The sequence below is a fragment of the Lolium rigidum genome, chromosome 6, assembly GCF_022539505.1.
Source record: "Lolium rigidum isolate FL_2022 chromosome 6, APGP_CSIRO_Lrig_0.1, whole genome shotgun sequence".
Taxonomy (NCBI): domain Eukaryota; kingdom Viridiplantae; phylum Streptophyta; class Magnoliopsida; order Poales; family Poaceae; genus Lolium; species Lolium rigidum.
In genome coordinates this window covers 179,694,712-179,709,304 of record NC_061513.1, presented here as the reverse complement: position 1 = coordinate 179,709,304, position 14,593 = coordinate 179,694,712, and the positions used below count along the sequence as shown (strand labels likewise).

At 51.1% G+C, this 14,593-nt stretch overlaps 1 protein-coding gene across 1 annotated transcript; it reads left to right on the top strand.

The window, feature by feature from the left end:
- Positions 1–2,675: 2,675 nt before the first annotated feature.
- Positions 2,676–9,312, top strand: LOC124667926 (ATP-dependent zinc metalloprotease FTSH 5, mitochondrial). Its single transcript, XM_047205153.1, has 7 exons — positions 2,676–2,898; positions 5,143–5,230; positions 5,503–5,763; positions 6,666–6,902; positions 6,991–7,115; positions 7,502–7,978; positions 8,055–9,312. The coding sequence occupies exons 1-7, from the start codon at positions 2,872–2,874 to the stop codon at positions 8,952–8,954; spliced, it is 2,115 nt and encodes a 704-aa protein (XP_047061109.1). The 5' UTR covers positions 2,676–2,871; the 3' UTR covers positions 8,955–9,312.
- Positions 9,313–14,593: the final 5,281 nt, after the last annotated feature.

Below are 14,593 nucleotides of genomic sequence, written 5' to 3'. Positions count from 1 at the left end.
GCCCCATCCCGCATATTTTTGCAGTAAGAGGGGTGGATTTTATGACAAACTGAAAACCGCATAAGTGGGTTGGAGTGAAATTTCAAGATGCACCACCACTAGACCGGCACCAACTTCGGCCAAACTCCGTCGCGTCTTCCCGGTTCCGGCCAAATCTCCACTAATCCATGACGTTTCACCGCAATTCTGATCGATTCCTAGCAAAACTTGATCAAACCCCGATCAAGTTCGATCTTGTGCAGGTGAGCACCTCTATGGAATTAGGTGGGGGAGATCGGGGCGCAACAAGGGCGAGCTAGCCACATGAGTAAGGGAATGACTTCTATGGTTGTGGCGATGCGTCAGGGAGGGCAACCAAGGCAACATGAGCAGCTGGGATATCAGGGTCCAGGGGCCATTGCATCTTCGGCGAGGCGCCACGAAATAGGTGTGGGTTAGGCGCGAGAAGAAGGTGAAACGGAAAGAAGGAAAACAAAAATTCTAAAAATCCCCTTGCACCCTGATTTCTTGATAATGTCCTAGGTGAAGACACCTCCTCTCTCCTCGAAATAGGCTTACGCCCCGCTTTATAAATAAAGCCGCAACGGCCGAACCGATACAAGGTGGAGAGGAGAACCTCTTACAAAGCAGATCACAGATAAAACAAAAAGACCACAGAAAACCTAAACTTGCCACCGGAAACAGATGCACGAAACCAAGTCGAGTCGGGACTCCACAACGACGCCCCCAAGAGGGTAACGACGCAGCGCGCCGCCGCCGTCGAGACCATGAGGTCTAAGGTTTTCACCCGGAGCCCTACCACGGGCCGGATACCCACAACAACGCCCCCAAGAGGGTAACGACACCCGTAGGACATCGCCGCTTGTTGGCGCCGAGGCGCTGAGTTTTCACCCGGAAGCATCCGCACACCGCACCCGAAACTAAGCCGCCTGTCCCAAGTCGTGCTCCCAGAGATCGGCTCCGAGACATGATCTGGGAGTTGCCAAAGCCGAAGCGCCGCCAACACCAGGATCCCCCATCGTCTGCTCCTCGCCATCCCCATGACCGAAGAGAAAGACCACCACCACCGCCACGTTGCCCGCCGTAGAGCCACCCGCGCAGTCCACCTTCCGAGGCCGCCGCCCCGGCATCCCCACGAACTCGAGCCCATGGCTTGATCAGCACACCGCAACACGAAACGGGCAGGGTAAGACAACACCATAGCATGCAACCGTCAAAGCAAGTGGCAACCTAGGGAGGGGATCCACCCACCGCCACCGAGAGAGGACGCCGTCCGGACACAGTAGCATGGCCGAGGTGGCCTAGATCAGGCCCGGCCGCCTGCCAGGCCACGATCAAGCCCCTTAGCCAAGCCGCCGCGTTGCTGCGCCTAGGCTGCCGCCGCCATCTAGCTGCAGCTTCATGCCGGACCTACCCAAGCCACCACCGAGCCGCCTTGTGCTAGCCATAAGCCATGAACGGCGTCGCCGCAACCTCACTCCTCGCAAGACGGCCGGCCGAGACCGCGCCCGACCCGCAAAGAAGCACCCCTGCCACGACGCCCGAGGACATAGCCGCGCCGTTACTGACGCCACCACGCCGCCGGTCAAGCCGGTCCATTTGTCGGCAACTCCAAACTCGCCACCGAACAGCAGCCAGAGCAACGCCTCCACCTTCTCGGGCGTAGGAGGAACCTCGCGGGTCGCGCTGTCAAGGGCCGCCAGAACCGAGCCCCCCTGGCCCAGATCCGGAACCAGCAGTGGTGCAGCATGGGAGGGGCTCCGCCGGCGTTGCGTTGGCCACATCCAGACCCTCCTGGTCCAGGACGAGGCCCGTCCGGCCCAGATCGGGGCCCGCCTGGCCCCAACCTGGGCGGCGCCGCCACCAGCATCTCCCCTCCGCCGCTGCCTTCCGCCGCTGCCCTCCGCCGCGCGCCGCGTCCGCCCGCCCTCTCGCCACGAGTCGCCGGTCGACCCGCCGGAACCACCGCCGCCGGACCGAGCTCGAAGAGCCCCTAGGAGCACCGCCGCCGTCCGCCACCGCCCGCGCAGACGCAACGCGAGCGGGTACGGCGGTCCGCCGCCGCCGCCGCACCGCGCGGGCTTTGCCCGGCGGCCCTCGCCGGCGGCGGCGGAGGAGGAGGGCGCAGGGGGTGTGGAGGCGAGAGGGGCTAGGGTTCGCCCGGTCGTCGCCCGCGGGGGACGACCCGAGCGAATCCGGTGAAGACACCTCCTGTAATGTAAAAAGAAAAAATTCACACCATTATTTCTGGACACTGCTCGGTGTGGTACCATTATATTTGTGGAAACATAGTCATCGTAGAACAATGTGTCAAACTTCCTGTTTTTGTCTACGCGGTGTGTTGTGTCAAATGTGCCACAAAATTGTACTTCCTTCCTTCGTTGTATGTTGAAGTATATTTTTAGTGTGTAATTAAATTAGTATCTAGAAAAATATGGATCAAATTATTTTAAGACAGAGGAAGTAATATCTGGCCTGTGTACCGCAAATTAACGATATCCTCTAGTTTTCCCGTTTTACTTTGTTTTACCTTGAAAAAATAAAGGCAGAAGAGTACTAGAGCCTCCGCGTCCGCGTCCGGAAGTAGAGAAGCAAAGAAAAATCTGAGCACTTGTCTCCCTTGTCCACCCGACCGCCGCGTTGCGTGACGTGGGCCGTTTCCTTGCGCCGTTCCACCCGACCGCCGCCGCGGCACACCTCGCCGCCGCTGAATCCCCCGCCTCCGCGCGCCGTCTCTCTCTCTGAGCCCTCCCGTCAACACCGACCCCGACTCCCAATCCAATCCTTCTGCCTTTCCGCGTGCCCACCTGCTTTCAACTCGGGATCTCGTCGGGAGAGGCGGCGGCGGCGGCGGATTGGAGATTCGGGCCCATGGCGTGGCGGCGCGTCCTCTCCCTGGTGCGTTCTCTAATAACTCCCTTCTTGCTTTTCTTCCGCGCTTCTCCCTTCGCGGGCCGGCGGTGGGGTTGGGATGTGGAAGCCGTGGTTCCCATTAGTTTTCGAGCTTCGCCTGCGGGATTGGAGTTCTGCTGTATTAGACGATAAGGCTGCTGGTTGTAGGCTGCGATTCGGTAAGTGTGACCCAGTTTATCTCTGACGCTTGCGGATTTCAGGGTTATTAATCCATCAAGAATACACCAGCTTCCTTAGCAATTTGTTCCGTTGCATCAGAGGTTATCAGATTACTGTGACGACCTATATGGGAATGAATATCTAGGATATTGGTAGGTTTAAGTCTGGAGACCGTACTCACGTTATTGTGCTGCTATGATGTATGCTAGAGTGTAGTACGTATTCCTTGTAGACATTGCTATGTTTGATGAGCATGGAGATAGCAGATTTATGGTGAAATGTCAGAGCAAGGATTCGACAAACCCCGGGCCAAAAGCTACGAGCCTGTAATAATTCTAGAAAGTAGTGCTTCATACCAAGAGTACATCACGAGTAAAAGTACTTACATAGTAAGGATTAATGTAGCCCAATTCCTCTGGGTAAGTTACAGTTAGTATCACAGGTTGCAGCGCTCTGTTCTTTCATTCTTTCTTAGTGCAGCCACCAGCCTCAGCACTCGATTGACTGTCTATGCCCAATGTGATGCGCTCTCGCACCTTGGTTACTTGGCTGGAAGAACCAAGTACACGAACTGACAATACAATGAACCAATATTTCTTCAAATTCGCTAACATAAAACACTCATGCACTACCCAATCAGGTCCAACACATCTCATTGTGCCCAATGTGCCCATCTCACCTCAATCATCATCGGAGGAAAAATAGTAGGATAGCTACTCCCTCCGTACCGGTTTATAGGGCAATTATGTATTTCGAGAAAAATGTATGACTACAAATTTGGTCAACAAAATATAAGATATATTTCACAAAAATTATATCATTGGATTCATAGTCAAAAGAAGTTTCCAATAGTATAATTTTTGTGAGATATATCTTATATTTTATTGACCAAATTAGTAGTCAAAGTTTTTTCTCGGTAATTGCCCTGTAAACCGGTATGGAGGGAGTAATCAAGAACTACAAACAATAATGAGGCTGGACATCTCTGCCTTATCTAGCATTAGCAGCTTCAATCGCCATGTGTCAGATCCGGATGAAGGCACAGCTCTACAGATCTGAACCTGCCCTTCAGCAAAAAAAATTCTCCATTGCTCCATGCTTCACTATGGCGCCTCTCTCAGGTAGCGTTGCTGCTTGATGCCATGGTTGAGCTTGCTGCTGTGTAAACTGCCATGAAGGATTGGAAATTTGGGGAAGTTGTGTGGGTTTTGCCGGTTGGGGGTTATTGGTGCTGTGGCTGGAGAAACGGGACATTTGGAGGCATGGTTCAAAAAAGCGTACGCCTAGGCGCGCTTAAGCGCTGAGCGACGGCCTTCCGCTTCGCTTCTGGCCTGAGCGTTCAATTAAGCGAGCCTGGGAATCTGGTAGTGCTATTGTTGGAATCTGGTAGAGGAAACGGAGTAGGGAAGGAGGGGTGGTTGCAGGGAAGGAGGGGTGAGGGCAGGGAAGGAGGGGCGGAGGCAGGGAATCCATGGAAGAGGAGGCAGCAGCAACGCCATTGCGGCTGTCGATGAGTGCCTGAAGGGAGCAGGTGAGAGAAAAAGATAGAAGAGAGTAGATGGACAATGAATATTAGAGAATATGGATGGTTCAGATTGAGCTGGGCAGGGTAGGGTTTCATATGGGCCTTACTGGGCTAATATTGAAGGAATATTAGACCTTATATGCGCTCAAAAATGCAACCGGCTGCCCCTCCTGGTGTGTCCGTACAAAACGCTTATGCGTGCCTAAGCGCCGCTTAAGCGGTGATTGCTCTAGGCGGTGACCTACCGCTCGCTTAGCGCTTACCGCTTTTTTAAACCTTGTTTGGAGGTGTGGCTGAGTTTCTACTTGCTGGATCCCAGACGAATCTATACATAGGCTACTATGTTTGCATGTCCCGGGTGCCCAAGTCCCATGCCCCCCCTCCCCCCCCTCCCCCCGTGGTTAAATATTGAGAGTTGCTGGGTGTATTGTTCCTTGCGTTGAATAATTTGCTTAGTTATTTTGCCTTGTTCTGTTCTTCTTGTTGGTATTTATATTTATGTTATAGCAAGACTTAATTTAGGTATACATTTTTTTTAATCCCAGGCTGCACGGAACCGATCAGCATATGTAATTTATAATCAGTCCGCAGCTTCTTCCCCTCTGAGGTCAATTGGAAGTGACATCTTTGCAGGTACACGGTCTTTGTACAACGAATAATATGTTGGCTCAAATAGTAACTTCCTCTACTTTGTTATAAATGCGAGTGTCTGTTTGATATTAAACACGTTTTTTCATCTGTCTACCCCTTTTCTTTTATGAAATTACATCAAAATAGTCAATGAGAGCATTTATGGTACAGTAAATTTATTTTTGTTTTGTAGCTAGTGTTGCTGCTGCCCTTTCTCCCGTGGATAAATTTCTCTGCGCTTCTTTATTGATTTTTTATGGCGATTATTAATGCAGGTGGCGCACTCAGGAACTTACATGATAGGTTTCATTCAAGCTATTTTGGTGGCCTTTCACGCAGCATGCGAGATCTGGGCTCCCAAAGTGAAACTTCTCTGCTAAAAGAGATATACAGAAGTGACCCAGAGCGTGTGATACAAATATTTGAAAGCCAGCCTTTACTGCACTCGAATTCTTCAGCACTTTCAGAATATGTAAAAGCTCTTGTTAAGGTTGATAGGCTGGATGATAGCACCTTGCTAAAAACATTGCAAAGAGGTACTAATATCCTCAAACTATTTTATCTATGGTTTGTTCAATTGGTTGGTTTGATTCAGCTGCTTTGTGTGGGAAATGCTACTGTTTCCGAATTCCCCTTTTTAAGTAGTTATGAGTTCCATCAGTTGGCTGAGCACATGGTTTATTTTTATATTAATTCATGTTTCATCTGCACTATAGCAACTTAAGCACATTTTACTTGTTATTTACATGTCGATTGTAGTTTCATTTTGTCACTAGTCTAATAAGGTCTGAAGGTATATTTTTTCCTACAGAAGACAGACAGGCTGCAGCATATTGCAATATTTGATTTTTTTAGTAACTTGGGTGAAAAAGAAGTGCTCAAAAAGTGTCAGTATGCCATCAATCCAAATGCTCTGCACCAATGATAGACATCCAATGACTCAAAAAATGTATCTTCTAGTTTTAAATTATAAACCCCACATGCACAGCACAAACTTCTAGATAACTCCTGTTTAGGGTCTTTATCACGATATAAGTTGTCCAATGAATGTGTCAGTTTGCATCTTTAAGGATATATTATAAATCCCACCACAAACTTCTTCATTGACTAAGCCGCGGTTGTATGTTTTAAAAACTGAATGTGATTATGCATACTAGATCAGACATGCAATTGCAAATTGTTCATACCTATTCTTCTTCTGATGGCATATAGATGTTTCTATATCTTATACTGTAGTCCCAAATTCCCGATTACTTCAATTTTTTATTTCTTAATGGCCTGTCGATTATCAGTCACTTATACCGCAGTTAAATCTGCTTCAGTTTTCCGTAGATATGAATTTGCAGTTAGGTTCCATCTAACAGCTCCTGAGCATCGTTCCTGAATGACTAGTTTTCTTGTTAACGTGGCTTAAACCCGTGCATGGAATACATGTCAGGTCTTGCTGCTTCAGAAAGGGCAGAAGGAAGCCTTGGTAGCGTGCCAGCATCAAAGAGCGCTGGTCAAGTGACAAAAGATGGACTTATTGGCACTGCGAATGCGCCTATTCACATGGTTACTGCAGAAACAGGTCAATTTAAGGACCAACTTTGGCGCACCTTCCGAAGTATTGCACTAACTTTCCTATTAATTTCGGGCATCGGTGCTCTCATTGAGGATAGAGGAATCAGCAAAGGTTTTGTTTTCTTAAAGATCTGAATGACTAATTTCCTAATTCCAGTTTGGACTTCATCCCATTAAAAAATACTGGTAAATGTTTGCAGGCCTTGGTCTAAATGAAGAGGTTCAACCAAGCATGGAATCTAGTACGAAATTTAGTGATGTAAAAGGTGTTGATGAAGCCAAAGCTGAACTTGAGGAAATAGTTCACTACCTCCGAGATCCAAAGGTAAACCCATTTTTTATTTTTTTCCATTAGCTACTCCTTTTGTAATAAACTACTGACAATTCAAAATGTTTAATTGCCGTTTCGCCAGGCCATAATGTGAACTGCCTTGCACCATCTTCAACTTTTGAAGTGAATTATGTTGCTAAATCTCCTTTTGATCTTTACCTCATTTGATCTGTGAATAGCTTGCTTAGTTCAACATGTTGTTTGATTTCATCAACAGAGTCGTCTTCTTGTCTTGGGTTAGTGTTGTGGTTTATGTCTGTCTAATATGTTCAGCCTCTGTTTTTGTGTATCGTTACTCTATCCATTTCTTAGAGTTAACCTCCAATTTTGTTATAATGTCTGTTCTATTGATACTCACAAGCTGCCTGCATGTTTTCCAGCGTTTTACACGTCTAGGTGGAAAACTGCCAAAAGGTGTCCTGCTTGTTGGCCCTCCTGGCACTGGCAAGACCATGTTAGCAAGGGCTATTGCTGGTGAAGCCAGTGTTCCTTTTTTCTCATGCAGTGGTAGTGAGTTTGAGGAGATGTTTGTAGGTGTAGGAGCTAGAAGAGTGAGGGATCTTTTTGCTGCAGCCAAAAAACGATCGCCTTGTATCATATTCATGGATGAAATTGATGCAATTGGTGGGAGTAGAAATCCAAAGGACCAGCAGTATATGAAGATGACCTTGAATCAGTTACTTGTCGAGCTGGATGGCTTTAAGCAGAATGAGGGGATAATTGTCATCGCTGCAACTAACTTCCCCGAGTCATTAGATAAAGCACTAGTCAGACCTGGGCGCTTTGACCGTCATATTGTTGTTCCTAATCCAGATGTTGAGGGCAGACGTCAAATTTTAGAGGTCCACATGACAAAGGTATTTTTGGGAAATTTCTGTTTGCATGCTTTTTGTGTCAAAATGTGATCTGATATCCCTTTGCACATAATTGTAGGTCTTAAAGGGTGATGATGTGGATTTGATGACCATTGCCAGGGGAACACCAGGCTTTTCAGGTGCTGACCTCGCTAACCTGGTGAATGTGGCTGCTCTAAGGGCTGCCATGGATGGAGCGAAATCTGTTACAATGACTGATCTGGAGTATGCCAAGGACCGGATCATGATGGGTAGCGAGCGCAAGTCCGCAGTGATCTCGGATGAGAGCAGGAAGCTGACAGCGTACCATGAGGGAGGGCATGCCCTTGTTGCCATCCACACCGATGGTGCTCACCCTGTCCACAAAGCTACCATTGTGCCCAGGGGGATGGCCCTTGGGATGGTGGCTCAACTCCCTGACAAAGATGAGACTAGCGTGTCAAGGAAACAAATGCTAGCAAGCTTGGATGTTTGTATGGGAGGGCGGGTGGCAGAGGAGCTTATATTTGGGGATAGCGAGGTGACATCTGGTGCTTCATCTGACTTCGAGCAAGCAACTTCGATGGCAAGAGCAATGGTTACTCAATATGGTATGAGCAAGCAGGTCGGTCTTGTTTCGTACAACTATGAAGATGATGGAAAGACTATGAGCTCAGAAACGAGGCTTCTAATTGAGGAGGAGGTGAAGAATTTCTTGGAGAGGGCATACAACAATGCAAAGACTATCCTGACGAAACACAACAAGGAGCTGCATACTCTAGCCAATGCACTTCTTGAGCACGAGACGCTCAGCGGAGCCCAGATAAAGAACTTATTGGCCCAGGCAGATAACAAACAGCCGCAGGAGCATGGTGTTGAAGCCCCACAGAAGACACCAGCTTCACCCCCATCACCAGCTGCCGCAGCTGCAGCTGCGGCTGCAGCGGCAGCACAAAAAGCCGCAGCGCAAGCCACGGGTGTTGCCGGTATCGGATCTTAGCGCATGGGACATCCACAGGTTTGCGTTGTGTATAGTTACGAAACTAGCAGGTTTTTCCATCAAATCATCAGTTGATCAGCATCATGAAGAATATGATGCTACACTGCTGCATCAACACGAGGGCACATTGATTGTTTGTACGAATGCTATTGATGTTCCTCTGGTGAATAGGGCACACATGGAAGAAAATTCACACATTGTAGCAGGCACATGTAGCTAGTGTTTGAGTATGAGCTTTGTTCTCGCATGCCGTCTGTAGTTTTCAACTCTACATCTCAATAATTTTTACCGTTCAGACCTGCCTTGTATTTGTAGGAATAAGGCATGCTCTATTCTGAAGTCTGAGACGCATTTGGTAGCTGCGAAGTCTGCTTCTCTGGCGCTCTTATGCTCAATTTTTTTTGTATTTGTATTTTTCTTCAGAAAATTGAAGAAATAAACTCGTCTTGTAGGTTGCCAAACAACACAATACCAAAGCCATAGCCGAGTGGACAACATTTTTTAATATTTCGTTGGTGCCCTGGCCTTGTTGGTCCTCAATTTCCACTAATTTTCTATTAGACCAAATGTGTCTATTTGTGTCCGTTGAATAAAATTTAGGCAAAACCCTATCCTAGCAGCTCGACGCAAACTGATCAGCTTGTCCGCGCCGACGCATTTGTGACCCAAAAGTTTATTAGGGAGACAATGCGTCAGCGGGAAAACAACGTGGACGTATCGAGTGTTTGCTTCCCTACACTTGGGCCCGCTAGAAGGACACGGAGGAGGGTCGGGTGGACGACCTTCCCCACACGCCAGAAGGAGACGTAGATGAGGAGAAAGCCTGAACAACCTTCCCCTCGCGACATAAGGCGTGGATGAGGAGAAACCCTCAAAGCTTTGAGGCTGGACATGAATGCCTCGCACGAACAACCACCACCACAAGCGCCACCGTGCTATACCGCGACGATCATGCCTTCTAGCTTGTCAGAGTAGGAGTCCCTCCGGGCGTCCATGGAGGCATTGCACATGGCGCCGCTACATTCCCCATGGGACCAGGGGACCATGCAAGCCCCAACCACCTTCGACGACGTACCCGTTGCCTTGTTGGATGTCGTGGGAGCACCAAACTAGCCGTGGGCGATGCCTATGATTGTTGACCAGCCTAGGGCCCAGCCCGCTTTACTTTTCAACGTTTATTTATGTAATTTCTTAATGGCAACAGTTTTTACCATGTCAATAGTTTAGCACACTCTTTATTGCTACTACGAGGGCGGTTTATGCCCTTACTCCTTGGTGAAGCACAAAAAGATTTTACTCCTTGGTGTCAATTAGGCGGTTTATGCCCTTACTCCCTTTGAAAAACAAGATTATGGAAAAACTGGGTTTACTTTTTCTTTACTTTCTCTGTTGCTTCACTTTATGTACTTGCTCTATATTACTTGATGTTAAAATAATTATATCTAAAACAATATGTTTAGAATGTGTCTAGATACATCAATATTATTAGTGTTAAGTAATATAAATTGGAGGTAGTATTTACTTAGCTTCGCCTAGTGCTAGGCAGACATGCAATACAATTAAATCCCACCGCCTCGTCATAAACTTGTAAGCGGAGCCAGAAGCTCTACCTGACACTTGCAGAGGCCAAAGATCAACACGTGTGCGAAGGGGAGTAAATCCTAATCATCCAACGAGATGGTGATTCTGATCTTTGTGCAACCTTGGCTGTACTTTGATGGTGACGAGTAGGTAGATCGATTTGTGCTCGCATTTTCTGGCAATCAAAGACTGCTTACACATTGGACATTGACAAAGTTAGCACAAACGCATAGCTATGGATGAGAATGTCACCTCGTACTGAAAAATATTCCATTTTTATAAAACAACAAAGTATTAAATTTGAAATTTAAACTCTGATGGGCTAAGGTGGTGCCACTGCCTTCCAAACCACAAGTTAGTTCTCCTGAAAATCTGTATTATTAGAGCATCTCCAACAGATGCTGCAAAAGCCGCGCGCGGCAAAAAAACCACCAGTTTGGCGCACGCGGGTGCTCGTGCGAAGCTCCAGCGGAGGCGGGAAAAAGGCGCGCGCGCTAAATTTTTTACCGCCCGCGCGCTAATTTTTTTACCGCCCACGCGGGAAAGTTGCCGCGCGCTATAAACGGGACACACGCGAACGCGGCCAACCGCCTGAACATTCCACGCGTCCGTCTCTCTCCCCGCCTCTCTCTCTCCACGCTGACGCTCCACCTCTCTCTCCCGTCGATGCTCCGCCTCCGCGCGCCTCCGTCCGAAGATGCCTCCGCGCCGCCGCTCCGCCACCGGCTACCACGGCGTTCGGGCGCGGCCGAGCGGCCGCTTCGACGCGGAAATCCGCTTCGGCGACGAGCGGATCCGCCTCGGCACGTTCGATACGGCGCACGAGGCGGCGCGGGCGTACGACACCGTCGCCTGGCGCCTCGGCCGCTCCCGCCGGACCATGAATTTTCATGATGGACGCGGGAGCAGGTGGAGAAGCTGGCGCCCATGTCGCCGGTCATCACGCGCGAGCAGCAGCGCCGCCGACGGGAGCTGGAGCAGCGCCTACTCATCGCCGAGCGCGACGAGGCCCTCCGCCTCGAGTGGGCGCGGCAATTTCTTGAAGATGTCGCCACCACGGAAGCCTTCTACGCGCAGAAGGAGGAGCAGAAGGCGGCGGCAAAGGCGAAGAAGAAGGCGACCCGCGACAAGCGCCGGGCGGAGTCCGTGGCGAGGGCAGAGAAGGCGGCGAGGAAGGAGGAGGAGGAGAAGAAAAACGGCGCAGGGCCGTCCACCATCGTCCTCTCGTCCTCTTCGTCCTTCGAGTGGACTTCGACGACGGTGTCGGAGACAACTCCGAGCTCCCACTCCTCGGACTACCATTGGGACTCGGAGTAGACTTCGAGTGTAGTTTAAAATGTCGCTAATGTCGAACTTTCAATATATTTCGTAATTTTTCGTGTTTTATTTGTTTTGTTTGATTTATATTTCGAACGAAAACGAAGCAACTAGCTGTTCGGGCCACGCCGCGCTGTGCATAATGGCGCGGCCGGTGGAGGAGCACTTTTCCCGCCCGAACACGCGCAGCAAAATGGCGCTTCCGGCGGGGCGTTTTTAGAGCTTGTGTTGGAGATGCTCTTAGCTGATGAATATAAGAGCATCTCCAGTCGCGTCCCCCAAAGCGTCTCCCAAAGGGATTTGGGGCGCGCCGGACAGAAAATGCGTTCCAGCCGCGTCCCCCAAGGCCCATTTTTGTCCGGCGCGCCCCCATACGGTGTCCGGCGCCCCGAGCCCGTCCCCGTCCCACAGGGGACGCACCGGGGACGCCGGACACAACGAAAAGCGAGACGGGAGTGGCGGGGCCGACTCGTCAGCGGCACAATAAATTTTTAACCTAACCGTCGCCTACCTCGCGACGGAAGTTATTGGCGGTGCAGTTCCCGCAGCGACGCGGCGACGGTGCGGTTCCCGCAGCGCGCGCAGCGCGTCCCGTCGCGCCTAGCTCGCGTGCCGGCGTTAATGCGCGCCACCGCTCCCCGCCTCCCTCCGGCCTATAAAAGGGCCGCCTCTCATCGTCACTCTCACACACAAACCCTAGCGCCTCTCTCCCAAACCCTAGCCGCCACCATCTCAACAAGACTCGACGCTATGTCCGATAGAGGCGGAGGCCGACCTCGCGGCCGTGGTCGTGGTCGTGGCCGCGGCAGAGCTCAACGCTCGCCGTCGCCTTCCACGCCGCCGCCTTCATCATCGTCGGAGATGGACGTGGAGCCGGACGTGCTGTTCGAGTTCGTCCTCGTCCTCAAGGGCGACCCGCGCGGCATCTAGAGGCTGCCGGACTCCTTCGCCGACTACGTCGCCGGCGACGATCGCCCGCGCACGATGCATCTGCGGGAGGCTGCGTGCAGCTACTATCGGTGGATCGTCGACGTGATCTACGACGCGCGCGGCAAGATGTACCTCAACATCGGCTGGGAGAAGTTCGCGCGGCACCACGGCCTCCAAGCCGGCTTCATCCTCCTCGTTCTCCTACTTCGGCGACCGGGACATGAGCGTCAAGGTCTTCGACGAGACGCGGTGCCGCCGGGACTACCGGGCGACAAGCACCGACGAGGAGGACGACCGAGTGTTCTTTCTTCGCAGCGAACACGTGCACGGAGGTTTCTGCTCGTTCGCCTCATCGGTAGAACCAAAAAGGGCACCATCCTCCCGCTGGATTTTCCAGTTTAGGTGATCTGGGTGTGCCCTCGAGTGTTCTTTCTTAGCAGCGAACACAGGAAACCTTCGATGCACGGCCTAGTTAGGTTTAGTTTCTTTGCAAAATTTTATATTTGTGTCCACGACGGTTCAAACTATGTATTAGTTTGTGGAAAACCACGTTCCAAACTGTGTTTTCGTGTAAACCACGTTTCAAATTATGTATTAGTTTGTGGAATTTGAACTGAAAAAATTTAAAAAAATATTTTAAATGTTTGGGGGCGGCGTTTGGGGGACACGGCTGGGGAGCGACGTCCACCAAAAATGGCACGAACAAAACACGTTCCCCAAACGCTCAATCCGGCGCGGTTTGGGGGACGGTCTGGGGGAAGCGGCTGGAGATGCTCTAAAGCTCCACTAATTCCGTTAGCTCCGGAGCCGTCCGTGCCTCTTGCCCCTCAAAATCAAATCTCCCCCGAAAGAGCACAGGAGCTCCCCTCGTTTACTCGCCGCCTCCCTCCGGCGGCACCTTTCTCCCGCATCCCGCCTCACGTGCCGCTTCCTTTCCGCTGCCGGCGCCGGCGGCGACGCGGACGGCGGCCGTGAGCGGGAGCCCCGTCGGCGGTCCTGTGAGACCTAGGTCGGTAATGTCAGTCCCCCTCTTCGAATTATCAAGCTTTACGCCTGCAAATCGCAATGTTGTAATTCCTACCAGTTGGTAGGACGATTGTTGTCGAACTCAAAAGTGGAGATGCTATTGCACAGCTTGCTGTGCCGGCAGCTAGTAATTCACCGGGACTTGTTTACTGGCTGGTGGCCCTCGCTTTCCTTTACTACACCTAGCAGTTAACTTAAGGTTAGGATATTCCACTACCGCCTGTCGAAGAGCCGTTCCATTGTACTTAGCCCATCTCCAACTGGCGACCCATCTCGCGCCCGTGCGTCCGGATGAGTCGAATCGGACAAATTTGTGGCCCAACATGCGGACGCATCCCAAAAATGGATGTCCACGGCGGCTAGGACGACCCAAAACCGGCCTAAATCTGGGTCTGGTTTGCGTGGCCGTGGACACTGAGGGCTGGCCTCTCGCGTCCTCTCCTGCCGCGTGTCTGCTTCCCAAACCACAGCCACTCCACTCCAGTCCCCCCAAACCTAGAGGATGGCCAACGAAGCTGCCGCCGCCACCACCATCGGAGACGAGTCCGAGCTCGCCGCCGTTGTCCCTTCTGTCGCGGAGGAGGTCCCGGTGGTCGCGCAGCCCGCGGCGGCGATGAAGAAGGTGAAGCCCGAGCTCACCGCGGAGCAGAGGGCCGTCGAGAACAAGAAGCGTGCCGAGCGGCGCAGGGCGCTCGATCAACGAAAGAGGGAAGCCGCCGCCGCGGAGGAGCAGCAGAAGGAGGCCGAGCAGCTCCAACTCCTCCAAACGGAGGCGAAGGCGAAGG

What these genes read in the sequence shown, in the direction of transcription:
- LOC124667926 (XM_047205153.1), top strand. Translation starts at nt 2,872, where the DNA reads ATGGCGTGGCGGCGCGTCCTCTCCCTG. An exon ending in GGCGGCGCGTCCTCTCCCTG is followed by an intron (nt 2,899 to 5,142) that starts GTGCGTTCTCTA and finishes TTTTAATCCCAG; the next exon opens with GCTGCACGGAACCGATCAGC. An exon ending in TGGAAGTGACATCTTTGCAG is followed by an intron (nt 5,231 to 5,502) that starts GTACACGGTCTT and finishes TTATTAATGCAG; the next exon opens with GTGGCGCACTCAGGAACTTA.